This window comes from Neolamprologus multifasciatus, chromosome 16, assembly GCF_963576455.1.
Source record: "Neolamprologus multifasciatus chromosome 16, fNeoMul1.2, whole genome shotgun sequence".
NCBI lineage: Eukaryota > Metazoa > Chordata > Actinopteri > Cichliformes > Cichlidae > Neolamprologus > Neolamprologus multifasciatus.
The window spans coordinates 35,400,328-35,422,444 of NC_140454.1; the positions used below are offsets into that span (position 1 = coordinate 35,400,328).

Here is a 22,117-nt window from a genome sequence, read left to right on the forward strand (position 1 = left end):
ATTCTCTCCCCTCTGAGCTCTGACAGAGACTTAAGTTAACCTGTCTGTTATCATGATAACTGAGACTGAATGACTCCTCTCAACCTGAAAAAGACTCAACCTGTGAAACCTGAAACGTTTTCAGTGAGAGGATTAAACATGTGACTGTAAACATTCCCAAATGCCCAGTGTTGTATGGTCCTGTTTTTCTCTTGTTCATAACTAAATGTGAAGCTTTTAAATGTAGAAATAAAACTGATCATTGAAAAATCATCAGAGACAGCTGTACTCTCTGAATTCTCTTGTTTGTTTGTGAAAGTTTTAGACTGAACTTTATTTAAACTAACGAGACAACAGTGAAAGGTTTGTGGTGATTTAACGAGCCCCCATTAAACTCAGACTGAACGTCTTGTTTTTGTTCTCATTACCTCCCCTGAGCCTCTGACCCTTGACCCTACTCTTTATATAAAGGTAAATCTGTTGTAGTGGCAATTCCTTCTGTTTGACAAACCAAACATCCCATAATTAAAAATGCACAAGCCACTGCACTGAGATAATATTTCGTACGCAGGCAAAAGAAGTCCACTGTCCAAAATTGTAAGTTGTGTTTTTATGGTTTATTCATCCAGTTTGGCAATAACAAGATCCTTTTTTTGTTTCTTCCTGCTGCTTCTCCCGCTCTGGTAAAAAACAAACAAACATAGGCCCACCCCAGTGCATGCTGGTCCTATACCAGTCTCTTTATTTATAGAAACAAAATGGCCCTACAGCTCTTACTGACTCATTGAACAAGGTAACATCAAACAAACATTGAAACAAATATTAACCGACAAATAAACTTGTAAATAAACCCCAAAATATAAGTAAACTAACAACAAACTTTAACAACAAATTTCAAAAATAATAAAAATAAAGAACAAATGGCTCAAACATCTGTTATTGTCTCGGTATTGTCTGTTTGTTTTTCTGAAGGACAAACTGAGACAGTCATGTGACCATCAGGAGTCCCATTAAACTATAAATTCTATCAAACTTTATTTAAAATCACAGTGGAGACACTTTGTAAAAAAAAGAATAATTAGATTTATGTTCAGCTTTCAAGGAAGCCAAGGCCGCATTACGTAAAGAAGGTCAAAGTTCAAACATCTGAACATTAACTGATGGACGTTGAAGATCTCAGAGGGGAGCACTCACACAGAGGAGGCAGCAGAGCTGAAGGTCTGCTGTGGGGCTGGAGATGGTCTGACAGGTGCTGACGAGGAAAGCATGGAGGGGTTTGTAGATGTGGGACTGACCAATCAGGACAGCTCAGCAGGAGTCCAACCAGGAGGTGATCAGGGAAGCTCACTGTGACCTCAACGACCAGCGGACGGTTGGTGGTTTTGATTCCTGGCTGCTCCAGTCGCCATGCCAAATACCCTTTGGCGACATATTTACCCCGAGCTGCTCTGTGAGACCTCCATCAGAGTGTGAATGTTGTATAAATGCAGATACATAAGAAGCACTCTCTTTTTACTCCTAGTTTTGTTTGTTAAAACAGAAATCTAACAGTCCTCACTGACTTACATTAATAATCTTGGCTTCGATGTGTTAAGATGTTACTGAGAGACTGAAACATCACACCATAACACTCAGTGTCAGTGAGCAGGGTGTTTTTATATGACCTCTTCATAGCAGGATGAGACTGTCTGCTGACAGCATAAATCTTTTTTTTTTTCAAACAGAGGCTTTTATTTTTACAGTGTGTTTCCTGTGTTTCAGGGGAAGCCATATGTGTTCGACCGAGTCTTCCCCCCAACCACTGAACAGGTTCAGGTGTACGACACCTGCGCCAAGCAGATCGTCAGAGGTCAGTGCAACATATTCCATTAAAGAAGGAAAGCGACTGAGAGGAAGTGACGGCTGTAAACGGCGTTTGTTTCTTTGTTTGTGCCTCAGATGTGTTGGGAGGATATAACGGCACCATCTTTGCTTATGGTCAGACCTCCTCAGGAAAGACTCACACAATGGAGGTTGGTCTGTTGTTTTATAGTTTATTTTCAGGTCTTTGTTTTGGTGTTATTTGAATGATTAATTAAATGATTCGTCATGTTTCAGGGGACCCTTCATGACCCTCATCAGATGGGCATCATCCCTCGTATTTCCAGAGACATCTTCGACCACATCTACTCCATGGATGAGAACCTGGAGTTCCACATCAAGGTGATTCTGCTTGTGAAACAAATCTTTTTATGTTGTTTTTGTGTTTCTGTTGTCAGATCTAACTGTAAAAAATGATTCTTCATCTTAATTCAAAGAAATATCATCATTTGATCAGTGTAGCATCATTTAATCTCCAAAGTATTTTTATTCTGAATCACAGTTTTTCTTTTAAGAAGACTGAACATGTTTAACGTAACATAAACACTGGCTGTGTATCTGCAGGTGTCTTATTTTGAAATATATCTGGATAAAATCAGAGACCTGCTGGATGGTGAGACCAACCCTGAACCTTTACTATGCTCATATAGAGTTGAATAGAATAGTAGAGTAGAAATAGAGTGTAAATACAATCAAGCTAATGCTAACTGCTATAATGATGCTTTCATGTTTCAGTGTCAAAGACCAACCTGGCTGTTCATGAAGATAAGAACAGAGTTCCCTTTGTGAAGGTAAATAAATCGTGTTAGCTGCGTTTCGACTGCAGGAACTAAAGTCAGCAGAAACTGTCTCCAGATGTTTGTTTCCACAGCTGTGGGGGATCCACTGGACTCACCTGGTAGCCTAAATAGTGACTGGATATAACTGCAGAGGCCTAAACTATTTTGGGTTAGAAGGTGGTTCATTCTTACTGGGGTAAATCGACACAGTAACTTGTGCTGTGAACTTAACTCGCTCTGGGGCCCGTTTAGATCCAGATTAGACGTCAGCAGGTATGAAGCACCGCCCACTGACCAATCAGTTCTCTAGAATACAGCGTCACAGTTCCTGGATGATCCGTCAGAGGTTTGTGTGCAAACAGTAGGAGGGTCTAAAGTTTTCTACTTCCATGCAAAGACATGGTATTAAATCATAAATATTAAATAACGAATAATAATATAGATTTTTAGACAGTGTTATTAATCTATAAGCATTATTATATGATTATAAAACAGGACACCTGCACTCTACCTGCTGAGCTCCTATCAAATATGGACATAGACTCATGTCTGAATTGTTAAACGGCAGCTGAGAGAATAGGCAAGGCAAGTTTATTTGTATAGCACAATTCAACAGCAAGGTGATTCAAAGTGCTTTACAGAGACATTAAAAAACAAAAACAACTAAGAAGCATGATTTAAAATGAAAAAGAGAAAAAGGAACAGTAGATAAAATCAGTAGTTAAAATGTAAGTTTTGAAATTTAAGCTTAAAAGAAAAACTTTTAAGGATTTGGTGTTTTATTCAAATGCAGCTGAGAACAGGTGAGTCTTCAACCTGGATTTAAATAAACTGAGTTTTTCCACTGAGCTGAGGCTTTCTGGGAGTTTGTTCCAGATTTATGGAGCATAAAAGCTGAATGCAGCTTCTCCGTGTCTGGTTCTGACTCTGGGAACTAATAAAAAAACCAGATCCAGATGACCTGAGGGATCTGGAAGGTTCATACTGAGTCAGGAGGTCACTGATGTATTTTAAAGTCTATCCTCTGACGGACAGGCAGCCAGTGTAAAGACCTCAGAGCTGGACTGATGTGGTCCACTTTTTTGGTCTTAGTGAGGACTCGAGCAGCAGAGCTCTGAATGAGCTGCAGTCTTAATGTGTTTTTCTAAGTTTAGGTCTGCATCCATCACTACACCCACATTTCTCGCCTGGTTTGTGGTTTTTAGGTGTATAGATTGAAGTTCTCTGGTGACCTGTAATTATTTTTCTTTGGCTCCAAAGACTATTACCTCAGTTTTGTTTTTGTTTAGCTGGAGAAAATTGTGGCACAACCAGTCATTAATTTCCTCAATGCATTTACCAAGAGCCTGTACAGGGCCTCGGTCTCCTGGTGACATTGTGATATATATCTGTGTGTCATCTGCATTCCCCTAACCTTAAAGAGTGCTTGGCATCTAACTCCACACTCTCTCTTAAGGCACATAAACCAAGCCTCTTAGCTTTAACACCACAAAAAACACCACACCAAAAACACAGAAAAACCCTCTAAAATAAACCGCAATAACTTTTGGGAGAATTTTATCAAACTTTTACCACTAATTATCCTAATTAAATAAAATCACTACGGACAGAACCCAGCAGAAGGCCCCCCTGAGTGAACATTCAATTTAGTTTTAACTTCGCATTTAGTACCTTTGGATAAAAATTATTCAACAGGTGGTACTGACCTTTTATGTCCCGGGTTTTTGTCACTCAGTGGGTCCCCTCCTGGATTCCCCCGTCTTTTGGCACCCCCGAGGAACTCCGCTCCCTCGCAGCGCGTCTTCTTTCCCCCCAAACCGGGTTTTCGGCACCAAAATGTAAGGTTCTTTTTGATTTGGAAAGGAAAGTAAGCGCAGACAGAGTCCTAGGGGGTGTCCAAAAAGTGATTTATTAAACACACACGTATTATACAGTGTGGGAAGCTGGACTTCCCTTTCTGTTCGCTACAACAAGCTTTATAGCCTTTATGACGTCAGAACAATTCCTGGGAGTCACCTTCTTCAGAACAACAACTCTTTCCCAGACTTAAAACCAGATGTTTCCAATCATCCGTATTTGGGAACATAACAATTGTGTAAGACGAGTGTGCAGTTGTGTAAGATTGTAGGTCCAGGCCACCGAAAGTTGAGTGTCCTCATCTGACTTACTGTGGACCCACATCTATGCTGGTGCTATGAATGATAGAGCATTATATCTAGAATGTGTTATTATATACTAAATGATAAATGATACATGATAATATTGATGATAACCTGATGATAAGTGATACAGACTAATGAAGTAATGATGAAATAATGATCGTGCATGTGAATAATAACACAGTAACAGTAAAATAACATTCCTTTACGTGACACTATGGTAGTTTATTTTGTTGTTCTTTATAATCTGTGCCAGTGGGAGCATGTAAATGTTAAACAGAAGGGGTCCCAAGATGGAGCCTTGGGGAACTCCACATGTGATACTTGTCTGCTCAGATGTGAAGTTACCTGTTGATACAAAGTATTTCCTGTTTTCTAAGTATGTTTTGAACCAGTTTAGTACAGTTCCTGAAAGACCTGCCCAGTTCTTCAGTCGTTTGAGTAATATGTTGTGGTCGACTGTATAAAATGCTGCACTGAGATCCAGTAAAACTAAGACTGACATTGTTCCACTGTCTGTATTCAGACATGTGTCATTGAACACTTTGGTCAGAGCGGTTTCAGTGCTGTGGTTCAGTCTAAAACCTGACTGGAAGGCATCATAGCAGTTATTCTGTTTTAAGAAGTAATTGAGCTGTTGTGTGTGGCCTCTGTTACATGCTGAGTCAGCCCAAAGTTGCTCAGAGTGTTACTCAGGTCTTTAGTCCCTTTGTCCTGAGGGTTGTCCACATGGATGTTAAAATCCCCAACAATAGTTACACAGTCGAAACCAACACAGATCACAGACAGCAGTTCACTGAGGTCATTTAAAATGTCTGTGCAGTATTTGGGAGGCCTGTAAACATTAAGAAACACAACTGTGGATGGGGCCTTCAGCTGTAAAGCCACATATTCAAAAGACTGAAAACTTCCAGGAGATAGCTGCTTACATTGAAATGAGTCATTAAATAAGACAGCAACCCCCCCTCCTCTCCTGCTCACCCTGGCCTCACTGATAAAACTGTAGTTAGGAGGGGTCGTCTCGATGAGAACAGCTCCACTGTTACTTTGGTTCAGTTAAAAACATAAAATCAAGGCTGTGCTCAGTGATTAAATCATTAATTAAAAATGTTTTCCCAGCTAAAGATCTAACGTTTAATAAAGCCAACTTTAGTGTTTTAGAGGTATTATTTGTCCCCTCGTGTTTGGGAGCAGTCTGTGGCACACGAGGTATGTTTACTATATTTAAAGATCTTTTAGGGTGCAGCTCTCTGTGTTTTGACCAGGCCACATGTCTCCTTCTGTCACCTAAAACTACAGAAATGTTAAAACCTTCTAGTAAACAGGGTCCCAGCTTCTCCTGGGAAAAGTCACCACTGCCATAATCCTCGCAGCCCGGACCCTTCACACATCACACATCAGACTGTGGAGACAGAGCATGAAGGTGTTAAGGAGGAACTAAGGGGGGCGAGGCTGGGCAATGTGACTTCGATTGCTCTGTTGAGGGCGGGGCTCGATGGTGAACCTTTGGCCGCTCTGGTGGGGGGTTTATGGGGGACAAAAAGGGATTGGGCCGGGGGTTAGATCTGAGCCCAGCATTGACCCGCTCCATCATCTCCTCAGTGAATTTCAGGTGTGGGGAGGAGGGAGAAAGGGAGGGGGAGGAGGGGGATGGCCTGTCAGGGGTTTGGGGGACTGGGGAAGGTCGTGGTCCCTGGTCCTGGTCGTTGGTGTTGTTGAGAGAGTTGGAGGCAAATAGGGACCCCTCTTCTTGCCTCAGATGTCTCTCCTTTCTGAAGCTCTTCCCGGGTGGGGGCAGATGGAGCTCCTCCTCGAGGTTTCTGCTGGGCTTTGTCTGTTCTTGGAGTACTGTTTGTTCCTCTTTATGAGATAACTCCTCGTTTATCTCAGCCTTGGCACCAAGCACAGATGGATGACGTGTGGAATAAAACAAGTTGGAGGTGAACAGTTTCACCCCCGACTTGTTAAAATTAAATCCATTTGCTTTAAACAGATGTCTGCGTTCCCAAAAAATATTAAAGTTGTTGATAAAATGCACTGAGTGGTCAGTACATGCTGATATGAGCCATTTATTCAGTGCAAACAACCTGCATCTCCTCCTCTGACGGGCGGTACAGGTCCACTGATGAATACAGCTGCATTCAGAGAGTTTACAGTATTTAATAATCCAGTAAAGTCCCGCTTCAGAACCTCCGACTGTTGTTTGGACACATCGTTTGACCCTGTATGCAGAACAATGTTCGTCACAGTTGGATATTCATCTGCAATTTGAAGAATTTCTTTCCCTGTGGCCTTTTACTTTGCAACAGATTTTCAGACCTTACTTCGCTACTTTTAGATGGACGGTTGTCCGATATAGATCCAGGGTCCTTTGATAGTGGAGCAAATCTGTTCTGCAGTTTCACATTCAGTTGTTTTGGAGGTTTGTTGTTAACCTTCCTATTCACGGTTGTCCAGTCTTGTTTCCTCTCGTACACAGGGGTAGAAGAGCCTCTCTGTCTCATAGGAAGTGAAGGCCAGTCGGTTTCAGAGATTTCAGCTCGCTGTGCCCTATTGGAGACTTATTTATGACGACTTTTTGACGTGAAAGCGGGTATCGCTTTTACTCTCAACAAGCAGCAGATGCTGCCGTGGGCACCTCGCCTGTTCCAAAGCACTCACCGGCGGAGGATAGTCCCCCCCCCCCCCCCCCCGCTGCTAACAGAAATGAGTCCATGCACAGAGTAAATGAGTCCATGCACAGAGTATCTGCAGACACACAGGCAGGAGATGTTCACACCTATGCTTCCAAACTGCAAATGAATCGTGCATGAGCGAAGCCGCTGCTCCCGCACTAACTGTAACACACTCAGTTCTTCTTTTACTGTTATGCTGTTTTGTTGATCACGAGGTTTAAAACTACTTACTTACTTACACACACACACACACACACACACACACACACACACTAACTCCACCAGAGTGCCTATTTCGGGTCACTTTTGCCGGTCCAAGCCCGGGTAAAGGAGCAGGGTTGGAATTGTGACATTACAAAAAACAATAATTGCTAAAAGAAATTTAATTTGTAGTTCTAAATAAATTCTAAATGCATTTAGGACGTTTTTTACTCACTTTGTCTCTTCCACGATGTTATTTCTCTCTCCAACAATGTAGGTTACAATTATATTAGCATGACCAATTATGCAAATTAGGTGATGACGTCATTTAGCGACTTCTAGCGACTTTTAGGACGGCCAATAGCGATTTTCCTTACTGAGGAGTTGGCAACACTGATTGGCTGAGCCTTTCAGGGAGCTCTGTTTAGTTTTAGCAGCGGCAAGCCTGCACTGCGAGGAGGGGAGGAGGACGGCAGCAAAGAGGAAGAACCTGGATGTAAGAAAGTGTTTTTCAAAGAAACCTGTAAGTCACTTACAGCCAAGTTCACTCATAAAATGTGTCACAATAACGTTACAGGCTATGCTAGGCTTTGGCCCACATCAGTCTAAAACTGTAACCATGAATAACGTGTTTGGGAAACTAACTGCACAACATGCAGCACTATTAGTTCTCTCAGTCTCAGAGCAGCATTTCTAATTTTGATTGAAACTGTCAGAGAAAACAGCAGCCTCGAGCAGCCAGGATATTAGTTTACAGAGGCTGTTAAAATTTTATGTCTAACATTAAAATGTTGGTGACACAATAATTTCATCCTAATGGCACTGACATATTCATAGGTTAATTTTTGAGACTAAATGTCATGAGGTAGTCATGATTTTGCAAATATCCACCTTGTAGTGCAGTTTGCACAAATTGTTTTAAAAATGCACTCAGCCTACAAACATTACTGATGAGTCAAGATCTGCACAAACTGACAGAAACACTGAAGCAGCTCCACATTTTATTCTTATTGTCATGTTTGTCCTATTTGTCAGGTGACAGAAGAACCAACACAAAGCTCAGAGAGTAATGGTGACACAAGGTCACAGGTTAAACTGGATGATGACTTGTTGGTTCATGACTGTATTTGAAGCACATGTGTGACTGCATGTATGTGGAACATCCATCCATCCATCCATCCATCCATCCATCTTCATCCGCTTTATCCGAGGCCGGGTCGCGGGGGCAGCAGCCCCTAAGCAAAGAGGCCCAGACCTCCCTCTCCCCAGCCACCTCCTCCAGCTTATCCGGGGGAACACCAAGGCGTTACCAGGCCAGCCGAGAGATATAATCTCTCCAGCGTGTCCTGGGTCTGCCCCGGGGCCTCCTCCCGGTGGGACATGCCTGGAACACCTCACCCAGGAGGCGCCCAGGGGGCATCCTTGTCAGATGCCCGACCCACCTCAGCTGGCTCCTTTCGATGTGGAGCAGCAGCAGCTCTACTCTGAGCTCCTCCCGGATGGCCGAACTTCTCACCCTATCTCTAAGGGAGAGGCCAGCCACCCTTCGGAGGAAGCTCATTTCTGCCGCTTGTATCCACAATCTCGTTCTTTCGGTCACTACCCACAGCTCGTGGCCATAGGTGAGGGTAGGGACGTAGATCGACCGGTAAATTGAGAGCTTCGCTTTTACACTCAGCTCCCTCTTCACCACGACGGACCGGTGCAGCGTCTGCATTATTGCAGCTGCAGCCCCAATCCGTCTGTCGATCTCCGGCTCCCTTCTCCCATCACTCGCGAACAAGACCCCGAGATACTTGAACTCCTCCACTTGGGGCAGGAACTCATCCCCGACCCGGAGTGGGCACTCCACCCTTTTCCGGCTGAGAACCATGGCCTCAGATTTGGAGGTGCTGATCCTCATTCCCGCTGCTTCACACTCGGCTGCGAACCGTTCCAGTGCGAGCTGGAGGCCCTCACCTGATAAAGCCAACAGAACCACATCATCCACAAAAATCAGAGATGAGATTCTGAGGCCACCAAAGCGAAAGCCCTCTGCCACTTGGCTGCGCCTAGAAATCCTGTCCATAAAAATTATGAACAGAACCGGTGACAAAGGGCAGCCCTGGCGGAGCCCATCACCCACCGGGAATGAGTCCGACTTATTGCCGGCAATGCGAACCAAGCTCTTACAACGGTTGTATAGGGATCGAATGGCCCGTAGCAATGGGACAGACACCCCATCCTTCTGCAACACCTCCCACAGGACACCCCGAGGGACACGGTCGAATGCCTTCTCCAAGTCCACAAAACACATGTAGACTGGTTGGGCAAACTCCCATGCACCCTCAAGTATCCTCGAGAGGATAAAGAGCTGGTCCAGTGTTCTGCGACCAGGACGAAAACCGCATTGTTCCTCCTGCATCCGAGGTTCGACTAGCGGACGAACTCTCCTTTCCAGCACCCTGGCATAGACTTTACCAGGGAGGCTGAGGAGTGTGATCCCCCTGTAGTTGGAACACACCCTCCGGTCCCCCTTCTTAAAGATGGGGACCACCAACCCGGTCTGACAGTCCACGGGTACTGCCCCCGATCTCCACGCAACATTGTAGAGGCGTGTCAACCAGGAAAGCCCTACAACGTCCAGAGCCTTCAGGAACTTGGGGCGGACCTCATCAACACCAGGGGCTCTGCCACCAAGGAGTTGTTTAACTGCCTCAGTGACCTCGCCCCCGGAAATTGGCGGGTCCTTCCCCTCATCCCCAGACTCTGCTTCCTCCTCGGAAGACATGTCAGTGGGATTAAGGAGGTTCTCGAAGTATTCCTTCCACCGCCTGACAATTTTCTCAGTCGACGTCAGCAGCGCTCTGCCAGCACTATACACAGTGCAGGTAGAGCACCGCTTTCCCCTCCTGAGACGCCTGACGGTTTGCCAGAACCTCTTCGAGGCAGTCCGAAAGTCTTTTTCCATGGCCTCTCCGAACTCCTCCCACACCCGAGTTTTTGCTTCAGCCACTGCCCGAGCCGCATTCCGCTTGGCCTGTCGATACCTGTCGGCTGCCTCCGGAGTCCCACAGGCTAACCAAGCCCGATAGGACTCCTTCTTCAGCCTGGTGGCTCCCTTCACCTCTGGTGTCCACCATTTGGTCCGGGGATTACCACCACGGCAGGCACCAACCACCTTGCGGCCGCAGCTCAATGCAGCAGCTTCGGCAATGGCGACGCTGAACATGGTCCATTCGGACTCAATGTCCCCCGCCTCCCTCGGAATGCTGTTGAAGCTCTGCCGGAGGTGTGCGTTGAAGATCTCGCGGACTGGGGCCTCTGCTAGACGTTCCCAGCACACCCTCACTACGCGTTTAGGTGCACCGGGTCTGTCCAGCGTCCTCCCCCGCCACCTGATCCAACTCACCACCAGGTGGTGATCAGTTGACAGCTCAGCCCCTCTCTTTACCCGAGTGTCCAGAACATATGGTCGCAAGTCTGGTGATACGATTACAAAATCGATCATCGACCTACGGCCTAGAGCGTCCTGGTGCCACGTGCACTTATGGACACTCTTATGTTCAAACAAGGTGTTCGTTATGGCCAAACTGTGATTAGCACAGAAGTCCAATAACAAAGCACCGCTCGGGTTCAGATCAGGGAGGCCGTTCCTCCCAATCACGCCCCTCCAGGTCTCGCTGTCGTTACTCACGTGAGCATTGAAGTCTCCCAGCAGGACAACAGAGTCTCCAGGTGGAGCACCTTCCAGCACCACCCCCCCAGGGACTCTAAGAAGGCTGGGTACTCTGAACTGCCACCCGGCGCATAAGCGCAGATGACAGTCAGGACCCGTTCCCCGACCCTAAGGCGCAGGGAACAAACCCTCTCGTCCACTGGGAAGAACCCCAACGTACCGGCAGCAAGCCGAGGGGATATTAGAATACCCACCCCAGTCCGCCGCCTCTCACCAGGGGCAACTCCAGACTGAGACAGAGTCCAGCCCCTCTCCAGAAGACTGGTTCCAGAGCCAAGCCATGCGTAGAGGTGAGCCCGACTATATCTAGCCGGTACCTCTCAACCTCACGCACTAACTCAGGCTCCTTCCCCACCAGAGAGGTGACATTCCATGTCCCTATTGCCAGTCTTGGCAGCCGGGGGTCAGTCCGCCAGGGCCTCCGCTCCTGGCCGCCACCCGGCACACAATGCACCCGACCCCTATGGCGCCTCCTGCGGGTGGTGGGCCTGCGGGAGGATGGGCCCATGTCTCCTCTTCGGGCTGTGCCCGGCCGGGCCCCATGGACTAAGGCCCGGCCACCAGATGCTCGCCCTCGGGCACCCTCCCCAGGCCTGGCTCCAGGGCGGGACCCCGGTAACCCTATCCCGGGCAGGGTAAACTGTTCCCTCGATGTTCTATTCATAAGGGTCTTCTGAATCGCTCTTTGTCTGGTCCCTCACCCAGGACCAATTTGCCATGGGAGACCCTACCAGGGGGCAAAAGCCCCCAGACAACATAGCCCGTGGGATCCCTGGGACACACAAACCCCTCCACCACGATAAGGTAGCGATTCACGGAGGAGTGTATGTGGAACGTCTCACTGTTATTTATCAGGTGACAGAGGCAGCTCTGCTATGTTGTAGCTCAGAGGTGAAGAGGCGAGGTCACAGGTGACTGACTGATGATTTGGTGCTGTAGATTAACTAGTATTTATTATCATGACAATTGTTAGGCTGCTGAATTGATTCATTAGTGTATATTTGACAAAGAATCTGAATTGACATGTCTCACTTTTTATATGGAAAATGGCTGAAGTAAACTAAAGTCTAAAATACTTAGTCAGTCATTTGTTTAATAGTAATTTAACATTATATAATTCACATATAAAACTATGAATTGTAATTTTTAAAAAGCATGTAGAATAGCATATGTAGGCAAGTATATTTCTCCTTTCTTTTAATCAAGAAGCAAAGACAAAAAGGAAAAAAATAAGAAACAGGGTTCGGTGGTTGAATCATCCGTCCCCACCAATTCCAAAACCAAATCTATGCCCTTGGTCCTCCCCCTTCCAGGAGACATGATTTATGTCTTGGTTTTGCACCAAGACAGTCCAAGAGGGGATTATTGCTTGAGAATTTAGTATAATGCACAGAGTCTACTTTCTTGGTCATGTTATCTGTGCTCCTTGGCTGTGTACTAGCTTGCTCATCGCCATTGTTTTGCATCAAAGGCAAGGTTGTTTCATTTCTACACAGTCCATTTACCTCCACGTTTACTTCTAAGCGATGAATTTTTGTCTCCAGTACTGCAATCTTCTGCAGGAGGCTGTGGTAGTCATCTGTGGAGTGGGGAGGCATCTTGTTGCTAGTTAGCCTAGCGGTTAGCACCTTTCCAAGCTATTGAGGCTGTTCGGTGCCCAGACGCTGTAATCAGGCTTCAGCTGTGTGTAGGCCACAGACACACAGAGTGCTGAGGATAAGGTAACTTTAAAAATGTTGCTGTTTCTGTTAAGAACACTTTAGTCCTAATGATCTATAAGTGACCAAAAGCTATTGCAGGTAAGCTCATACGGAAAAAAGGGAAAAAACCAACATAAAAATCAATAAAAGAAGCAAAGCATTTAAAGAGCAAAGAGAGGAAGCGTCCACACTCACAAAAGGGGAAGTACAACCTTTGTGAGGAGCAGGTCATGTTTCCTGGATCTGGTTGTCACAGAAAATATATTGATATATTTTATTCGTTCAGTTTATGGAGAATTTTGTTTGTCTTCTGAGTCTCACAGGTGTGCTGTGGGTGCACGCCGCATCCAAACAGCCATATTTACCGCATGTCTGCAGCGTCCTGCTGCTGATACTCTACTGATGTGTGTTTCATTGTCAGGGCTGCACGGAGCGCTTTGTTTCTAGTCCTGAGGAGGTGATGGACGTTATCGATGAAGGAAAAGCAAACAGACACGTCGCTGTGACCAGTAAGTCTTCACCTGTACATGTGATACTTCCGCCCCGACCATTGTGTGTTTGTGCTCGGATCAGTTTACTGAATGGGGTTTCTTCTTCATGCAGACATGAACGAGCACAGCTCTCGCAGTCACAGCATTTTTCTGATCAACATCAAACAGGAGAACGTGGAGACGGAGATGAAGCTATCAGGGAAACTTTACCTGGTGGACCTGGCAGGCAGCGAGAAGGTCACACTGCTCCATCACACTCAGTGAGCACCTGTTCTCTGTAAATTTCTGCTTGCTGACACCTAGATTGTGCTTTCTGCCATCCAGGTGAGTAAAACAGGAGCAGAGGGCGCCGTTTTGGATGAGGCTAAAAACATCAACAAGTCTCTGTCTGCTCTGGGGAACGTCATCGCTGCCCTGAGTGAAGGAACGGTGAGTCTTCATGTCTCCGATCTTCAGGTCTCTGACATGTACGCCTGAAATATTCTGGATTTAACTTGATTTGTTTGACAGAAACGTCACAGCTCACCTGATTTTCAGGTGAAGTGATTGTCACGTGTCTCGTGTGTCTCTAGAAAACCCACGTTCCATACAGAGACAGTAAGATGACTCGGATCCTTCAGGACTCTCTGGGTGGAAACTGTCGAACTACCATCATAATCTGCTGCTCGCCGTCTGTTTACAACGAGGCTGAAACCAAGTCCACGCTCATGTTTGGACAGAGGTACGGCAAGTCACCTGATCAGAGGAAAAAGCAGAGTACTGTGGTCAAAGTACGTCCTCCACAGATCTGAGTGTTTCTTCATTCCGCGTCCTGTTGTTTCAGAGCTAAAACCATAAAGAACACAGTGTCTGTGAACCTGGAGCTGACCGCCGAGGAGTGGAAGAAGAAGTATGAGAAGGAGAAAGAGAAGAACAGGAGTCTGAACATCATGATCCAGAAACTGGAGAATGAGCTGAAACGCTGGAGGAAAGGTGAAAAAAGATGTTACTTCAGGGTTTTCACCTGGAGGCGGCATTTATACTTCAATCTGCCTGCACACTCCAGACAGCTCAAAACCCACAATTGATATTGCTCTCTCGCACCGCTGGCACAACTTTTTACTCAGAGCTACCGAATGCCCATGTTGTCAAATAATCTGATTGGTTGATGTGGTGCATTTTCCACCAACAGCAAAGGGGCATCATGTTTGTTTGTTTTTTTAGTTTTCTTCCTGCACTAAATGTGACTATCCAGGAAACAGCTGTAAACGATGTATGTGCTTTAAAGTCCACAGTTTCCACAAAGGCGGAGTGAGGCTGCATCTTGCTGCTACGTCATCTTAAATCTGTCACGTGTTTTGGAAGGCAGGTCATTTGGTGGTGGCACGAACGCATTCTGCACTTTTTTTCACATTTGGTTCTGGTACCAAAAGAGTTCGGTTAGAGAAAGATCATGATTTTTGCTGGACTCAACCCTCTGACATCAAACTACTCCTATCAGCAAGTCTCCCCACGTGACAGCCTCTGGGCATATATTCTGGCAGCTTTTCCTAAATGAGCTTTAATGATAATAAAAAAACACTCATCCTTTAACATTTACCAGCTTTGTTCCAAAAGAAAGTTTAAAAGCATTTTCTTCCTCCTGGAAGTTAACGTCTGCCTCCATCTTTGTGTTACTTTAGTCTGTAAAGGTTTCACTTCAGGACTCTTTGAAGTAGGACAGAGCAATATGGCCAAAAATATTTATCACGATATACATTTGAAAATTTGCGATAACGATATAACTGACGATATAATTGACACAAGAAAAAATACTTTACAACTCCACAACTTTATTAGTGCAAAAAATTATGCAAATTCCTCGCTGACAGTTTAACCAAAAGGCATTTCCAGTGGAAACTGGCCGACATATCCTCAGCATAACCATGTATAATATCCACAACACTTAAAAAGAGGTCATACACACACAATACGGTAACATTATGTTGCAGCACAGTACGTATCACTCCGCGAGGCTCCGCCTACAATAGCCGTAATGCTCCAACAATCCATCAAGCGGTGCGGATTCGTAGCTTAGCAAAGTCGCACTGAAACATTTGACAGATTTTCAAGCGCCGTGTACATAAAATAGTTTCGAGGTCAGTAAACACAACCAGAGTTCATACATAAGGCACACGGGATTATAAGGGGCTCTGTCGACTTTCAGAAAAATCAAAGGATTGATTTTAAGTGAGCCGTATTTTCCAAACAACACGGTAATAACGACGGCCCGCTAGCATGCTCTACCAAAAATAGTGCTTTGTTGTTTATCTGACGGACGAAAGCTAAACCAGTTCCACACCAGTGAAGCTGCAGCATTTTTACAAACCAGTTTTGGTTCATCTGATCAACGATCCGCTTTCGCCCTTCTCATTCTCTGCCATGCTTTTTCTGCCATGTGCTTATGAAAACAAAGGCACTGCGCATGCACGTATCACCATATTCTATCGCGATATTTCATTTTCTTATCATTGCCCAACATTATACCGGTATTACCGTGAACGGTATGATATGGCCCAGCCCTACTTTGAAGGTTTCCGTTTGAAGGTTTCTGTGTCACGCTTTGATCAGTTCTCTTTAAACTCGTTTTAGAGAAGGCGGTGACAGTACCAGGGAGCGTTTTACATGCGGCTATTCACCTGTCCACTAGAGGCTGCTATACTGTACACGTGGTAGTAGTTTGTTTAGGAAAGCTGTCACTGTGAACCGTTTATGATGGAGAGTCTCTTAATATTTTGTCAGAGTGGAGCTGTTTGTGTCTGAGCCTTCGTCTTGCGTCTGATTGAATTCCTGTTTAGTTTCTGTTGGCAGCTCACCGATAAGACTCTCAGCTGCAGCTCCATCTCTTGTGATGTGAGCATGTGGCCAATGTTTTATTCATGGATCCTGATTTGATTCTATTATCAGTAATTTTGACTCCTCCAGGTGAGTCTGTACCTGTGGAGGAACAGCTGAGCAACAGAAACAAGAAGTGCAGCAGCGAGACAGCAGCAGCGATTGACAGCTTGGCTCCGCCCCCTGTCGCCCTGTCTGTGGAGGAGAAGTCGCAGTACGAGACTCTCATCACTGACCTGTACCAGCAGCTGGACGACAAAGTGAGTCGCACCTGTACCCTGTGTGAGGCCAAACTATTTAAAAGCTCAAAGACAGCAGTGCTTTTCTTCTAAAGCAGGGGTCCCCAATCCCAGTCCACGAGGGCCGGTGTCCCTACAGCTTTTAGATCTCACCCAGGGTCAACACACCTGAATCACATGATTAGTTCATTACCAGGCCTCTGGAGAAGTTCAAGACATGTTGAGAAGGTAATTTATCCATTTAGATCAGCTGTGATGGATCAAGGACACATCTAAAACCTGCAGGGACACCGGCCCTCGTGGACTGGGATTGGGGACCCCCGTTTTAAAGGATTGTGGAGGTCTCATGACGGCAGCTTTGACTGCAGAACAAAAGATTTTTAAAAGGGATCACTACAGGTTTTCCCTTAGTCAGCAGTTGTCCTTCTCTCCTGGATCAGCTGGAGCTTTCTTTAGGCGCCTTCCCAGCTTTGACAAATGTCCAGCTGTGATGACCACATTTGCTCAGGGCCTTCTTGATGTAATGAACATCATATCAAAGAAACTGACCTCACAACCCAGTGTTAGTTAGTGGTGCTGGTTTCAGTCATTGTGCTAATGTCCTATTTATAAGGTTGGAAACCTGCAGTCTCTGCCTCTGACAGTGGACTCATCTCTGTGCTTGTCCTGCTAGACCTCAGTGCAGCGTTCGATACTGTCGACCATAATATCCTATTAGAGCGATTAGAACATGCTGTAGGTATTACAGGTACTGTGCTGCAGTGGTTTGTATCATATCTTTCTAATAGACTCCAGTTTGTGCATGTAAATGGAGAGTCCTCTTCACACACTGAGGTTAATTATGGAGTTCCACAGGGTTCAGTGCTAGGACCAATTCTGTTTACATTATACATGCTTCCCTTAGGCAATGAGCATCTGAATTTTAAAACTGGCTTCACCGCTGCTACAAAAAAGTAAGAAACACTTAGTAACAATAACAATAAATAATTACTGTAAAAGTAGAACAGTCAAAGTCTGATTCTGCCTTTCTAACCCGGATTTCATTCATTATTTTCTCCAGGTAGTTCTAAACACTCTGGATTCTCTGATTAGTTCAGCTGCCGTTCCTCTGCTGCTCTGCACCGCTTCGGTCATAGACTCCCGCTCTGACCCACCCTGTCACCATCACCTACATATTTATTGATCACTCACAAATAGCTAGCTCTTAGTCATGTCAATAATTGTGTTGCTAGGCAACCCAGAGTCGATCTGTAGTGGATAATTTATGCCGGGTCAAAACATCCTCTCCACTTCTAGGTTATAGTGGTCATAATTATTTGACTTTGGATCCCACACACCCAAAATTCAGTATTTGATGAGTAAGCCCATTTTCCCATCGGGAAATATGAGATGATAGGGTTTTATTTTAACAAGGTAACAGTAAAATGCCAAGGGATCAATGGACAGTCCACGCCAAAATTCCAGCATGTGCAGTAACCCCGGAAAGCACACAGTGTCTTCTGGATAGTGTGTGAAATTATCTATTGTCACAAGTTGCATGGATGGGTCAGATCTTGTCTGGTTTTGTACAGTCAGTCTTCTTAACACCTGCTGTGGTAACTAGCTGGAAGACATGTTTAAATCATTAAACTCTGTCTGATTGATGTTTAGGATGATGAGATCAACCAGCAGAGTCAGATGTCTGAGAAACTCAAACAGCAGCTGATCGACCAGGATGAGGTGAGTCTCACCTGAGTGTTACATTCCATACTATCCACTGATCGATGGATCACAGGTTAATCAATAGCTCTCCACCAGCTGCTGGCATCTATCCGCCAGGACTATGAGCGGCTGCAGGAGGAGCTGTCCCGCCTGCAGAGGGAAAGCGATTCAGCTAAAGAGGAGGTGAAAGAGGTGTTGCAGGCACTGGAGGAGCTGGCTGTCAACTACGACCACAAGAGTCAGGAGGTGGAGAATAAGAACCGCTGCAATGAACAGCTGAACGATGAGCTCGCTCACAAAACTGTGAGTCCACAGTCAGAGGGATGGATGGATGTTTGAATGGATGCATGGATGGATTTTTGGATGGATCGATGAATGGATGTTTGGATGGATGGATGTTTGGATGGACTGATGTTTGGATGTTTGGATGGATGGATGAATGGATGTTTGGATGGATGGATGTTTGGATGGATGGATGAATGGATGTTTGGATGGATGGATGTTTGGATGGACTGATGTTTGGATGTTTGGATGGATGGATGTTTGGATGGATGGATTTTTGGGTGTTTGGATGGACTGATGTTTGGATGGATGGATGGATTTTTGGATGTTTGGATGGACTGATGTTTGGATGGATGGATGGATGGATTTTTGGATGTTTGGATGGACTGATGTTTGGATGGATGGATGGATGTTTGGATGGATGGATTGATGTTTTGATGGATGGGGATGGATGGATGGATTTTTGGATGAATGGATGTTTGGATGGATGTTTGGATGGATGGGGATGGATGGATGGATGGATGGATTTTTGGATGAATGGATGTTTGGATGGATGCATGGATGGATGTTTGGATGGATGCATGGATGGATGTTTGGATGGATGGGGATGGATGCATGGATGCATGGATGGATGCATGGATGGATTTTTGGATGTTTGGATGGACTGATGTTTGGATGTCTGGATGGATGGATTTTTGGATGTTTGGATGGGCTGATGTTTGGATGGATGGATTTTTGGATGATTGGATGGACTGATGTTTGGATGGATGGATGGATGTTTGGATGGATGGATTGATGTTTTGATGGATGGGGATGGATGGATGGATTTTTGGATGAATGGATGTTTGGATGGATGGATGCATGGATGGATGTTTGGATGGATGGGGATGGATGGATGGATTTTTGGATAGATGCATGGATGGATTTTTGGATGTTTGGATGGATGGGGATGGATGATGGATGGATGCTTGGATGGATGGATTTTTGGATGTTTGGATGGATGGGAATGGATGATGGATGGATGCTTGGATGGATGGATGCCTGGATGGATGGATTTTTGGATGGATGGATGTTTGGATGGATGGATTTTGGATGGATGCATGGATGGATTTTTGGATGTATTGGTGTTTTGATGGATGGATTTTTGGATGAATGGATGTTTGGATGGATGGATGGATTTTTTGGATGGATGCATGGATGGATTTTTGGATGTTTGGATGGATGGATGGATGGATTTTTGGATGTTTGGATGGATGGATGGATGGATGGATGGATGGATGGGTATGGATGGATGCATGGATGGATGCATGGATATATTTTTGGATGTTTGGATGGATGGATGGATGATGGATGGATGGATTATTGGATGGATGGATTTTTGGATGTTTGGATGGATGGATGCTTGGATGGATGGATGTTTGGATGGATGTCTGGATGGATGGATTTTTGGATGGATGGATGTTTGGATGGATGAATTTTTGGATGGATGATGGATGAATTTTTGGATGCATGGATGGATCGATGGATGATGGATGGATGATTGGATGGATGGATGTTTGGATGGATGAATTTTTGGATGGATGCATGGATGGATTTTTGGATGTTTGGATGGATGGATGGGGATGGATGGATTTTTGGATGTTTGGATGGATGGATGGATGATGGATGGATGGGGATGGATGGATTTTTGGATGTTTGGATGGATGGGGATGGATGATGGATGGATGTTTGGATGGATGTCTGGCTGGATGGATTTTTGGATGGATGGATGTTTGGATGGATGAATTTTGGATGGATGCATGGATGGATTTTTGGATGCATGGATGGATGGATGGATTTTTGGATGGATGGATGTTTGGATGTATGAATTTTTGGATGGATGCATTGATGGATTTTTGGATGCATGGATGGATGGATTGATGTTTGGATTGGATGTGTAATGAACCTGCTGTGTTTCCAGGTCAGTCTGGAGGCTGTTCAGAGGGAGCTGTCCTCCCTGCAGGAGCTCAGCTCTCATCATAAGAGGAGGTCAGCGGAGATCGTCAGTTTGCTGCTCAGAGACCTCAGTGAGATCGGCAGTGTTCTCGGAACCACCGAGCTCAAAGCTGTGAGTCTCAAGCTAGTTCTTCTTCTCATCTACTTCTACTTTTCATGTGTCTGAAAACAAACTCTGATTCTGTCTCTTCAGATGACTGAAGTGAGTGGAGTGATGGAGGAAGAGTTCACCTCTGCCCGACTCTACATCAGTAAGATGAAGTCTGAAGTCAAATCTCTGGTGAACCGCAGCAAACAGTTGGAGGTCAACCTGACAGAAAACACCTGCAAGATGAAGGCGAACGAGAAGGAGCTGAGCACGTGCCAGCTGCTCGTGTCGCAGGTGAGACAAATATAAACTGAGACGGAGACACACACATACACACACACACAGCCTGTCTGAACAGGTGTGATGATAAATTCACCTGTGCTGGTTGTTTGTGTGTCTGCTTGTGCAGCTCCGGGCAAAGCTGGGGTCTCTCACCGATGACCTCCAGAAGGTGGAGCAGAAGAAGAGGCAGCTGGAGGAGAGTCAGGATGCTCTGATGGAGGAGGTCGCCAAGCTCCGCGCTCAAGGTAATACTGCCATGGTTACAGGAAACGGTAAACTCTGATTGGCTAACAGGTATTTTAAAAAATCCATCACAGGTGAACAGGTAGAAACAATAAGAGACTCTGTGTTTGCGTGTGAGCAGGTCAAATGCACGAACTGACAGTGATGGACAAAGAGAAAGAACACATGAGCCAGCTGAAGGATGTTGTGGAGATGAAGGTAAACATGGCGTGATGTCACTGTGAGCAAAGTAACAATCAACAATCTGTCAAAGGTAAATCAGTGATAGAGGTGATGGAAATGTCGCTGTGTGTTCTATAGAGAACGCTGGAGGAACAGATGGAGAACCACCGGGAGGTTCATCACAAACAGCTGAGTCGACTCCGAGATGAGATCGATCAGAAACACAGAGACGTCGACCGACTCAAAGAGTGAGTTATTGATTATTATTGATTGGTTATTGATATTACTGAGTGATTGAGCTGCTCTCAGACTCTTTTCAGCTGTTCTGGGTTCAGTCACATCGTTCATTTTAAAGAGATTTGTTATTGGCCAGATTTTTGTTTCAAGCATGTGTTTTGTCAGAGTGTCGAGCCAGCTGTTTCCAGCTTCTTTGTTTCTTTCAGCGTGAATCAGGCTCTGCAGCTGGAAAACAGGAAGCTTCAGTCTGACTTGGACAAACTGAGAGCAGAGGATCAGAACAAAGACCAGAAGCTTCAAAAGCTCATGTACGTTTGTCCCTCTGTTCTTGCAGTCGCCTCAAACATCGTGATTGAGGTTTTAGCGCCATCAGACATGGTTGTGTCCACATTCAGTTCACGATATAATCTGTGACGTCTAAGTGTGTCAGACAGAAACCATATATTTATTTATCATGTTATTTTTCGCATTTA

General features: G+C 45.2%; 1 protein-coding gene and 1 pseudogene across 2 annotated transcripts in view; one reads left to right on the forward strand and one right to left on the reverse strand.

The window, feature by feature from the left end:
• Positions 1-22,117, forward strand: part of LOC146501199 (kinesin heavy chain-like) — a 78,544-nt gene that overhangs the window by 8,104 nt on the left and 48,323 nt on the right. For both annotated transcript variants that reach the window (XR_014869792.1, XM_085135347.1), the window contains exons 2-20: positions 1,741-1,828; positions 1,918-1,991; positions 2,077-2,181; positions 2,404-2,452; positions 2,575-2,630; positions 13,493-13,580; positions 13,675-13,799; positions 13,887-13,991; positions 14,135-14,283; positions 14,386-14,534; positions 16,506-16,675; positions 18,305-18,373; positions 18,452-18,658; positions 20,598-20,744; positions 20,826-21,014; positions 21,130-21,247; positions 21,367-21,443; positions 21,546-21,655; positions 21,851-21,952. Coding sequence is in view for 1 of the 2 variants with exons in the window: in XM_085135347.1 (XP_084991473.1) it covers positions 1,741-1,828; positions 1,918-1,991; positions 2,077-2,181; positions 2,404-2,452; positions 2,575-2,630; positions 13,493-13,580; positions 13,675-13,799; positions 13,887-13,991; positions 14,135-14,283; positions 14,386-14,534; positions 16,506-16,675; positions 18,305-18,373; positions 18,452-18,658; positions 20,598-20,744; positions 20,826-21,014; positions 21,130-21,247; positions 21,367-21,443; positions 21,546-21,655; positions 21,851-21,952 (2,177 nt within the window). In the remaining variant the exon portion in view is untranslated. The remainder of the gene's footprint in view (positions 1-1,740; positions 1,829-1,917; positions 1,992-2,076; positions 2,182-2,403; positions 2,453-2,574; positions 2,631-13,492; positions 13,581-13,674; positions 13,800-13,886; positions 13,992-14,134; positions 14,284-14,385; positions 14,535-16,505; positions 16,676-18,304; positions 18,374-18,451; positions 18,659-20,597; positions 20,745-20,825; positions 21,015-21,129; positions 21,248-21,366; positions 21,444-21,545; positions 21,656-21,850; positions 21,953-22,117) is intronic.
• LOC146501200 (uncharacterized) lies at positions 5,007-12,969 on the reverse strand (annotated as a pseudogene).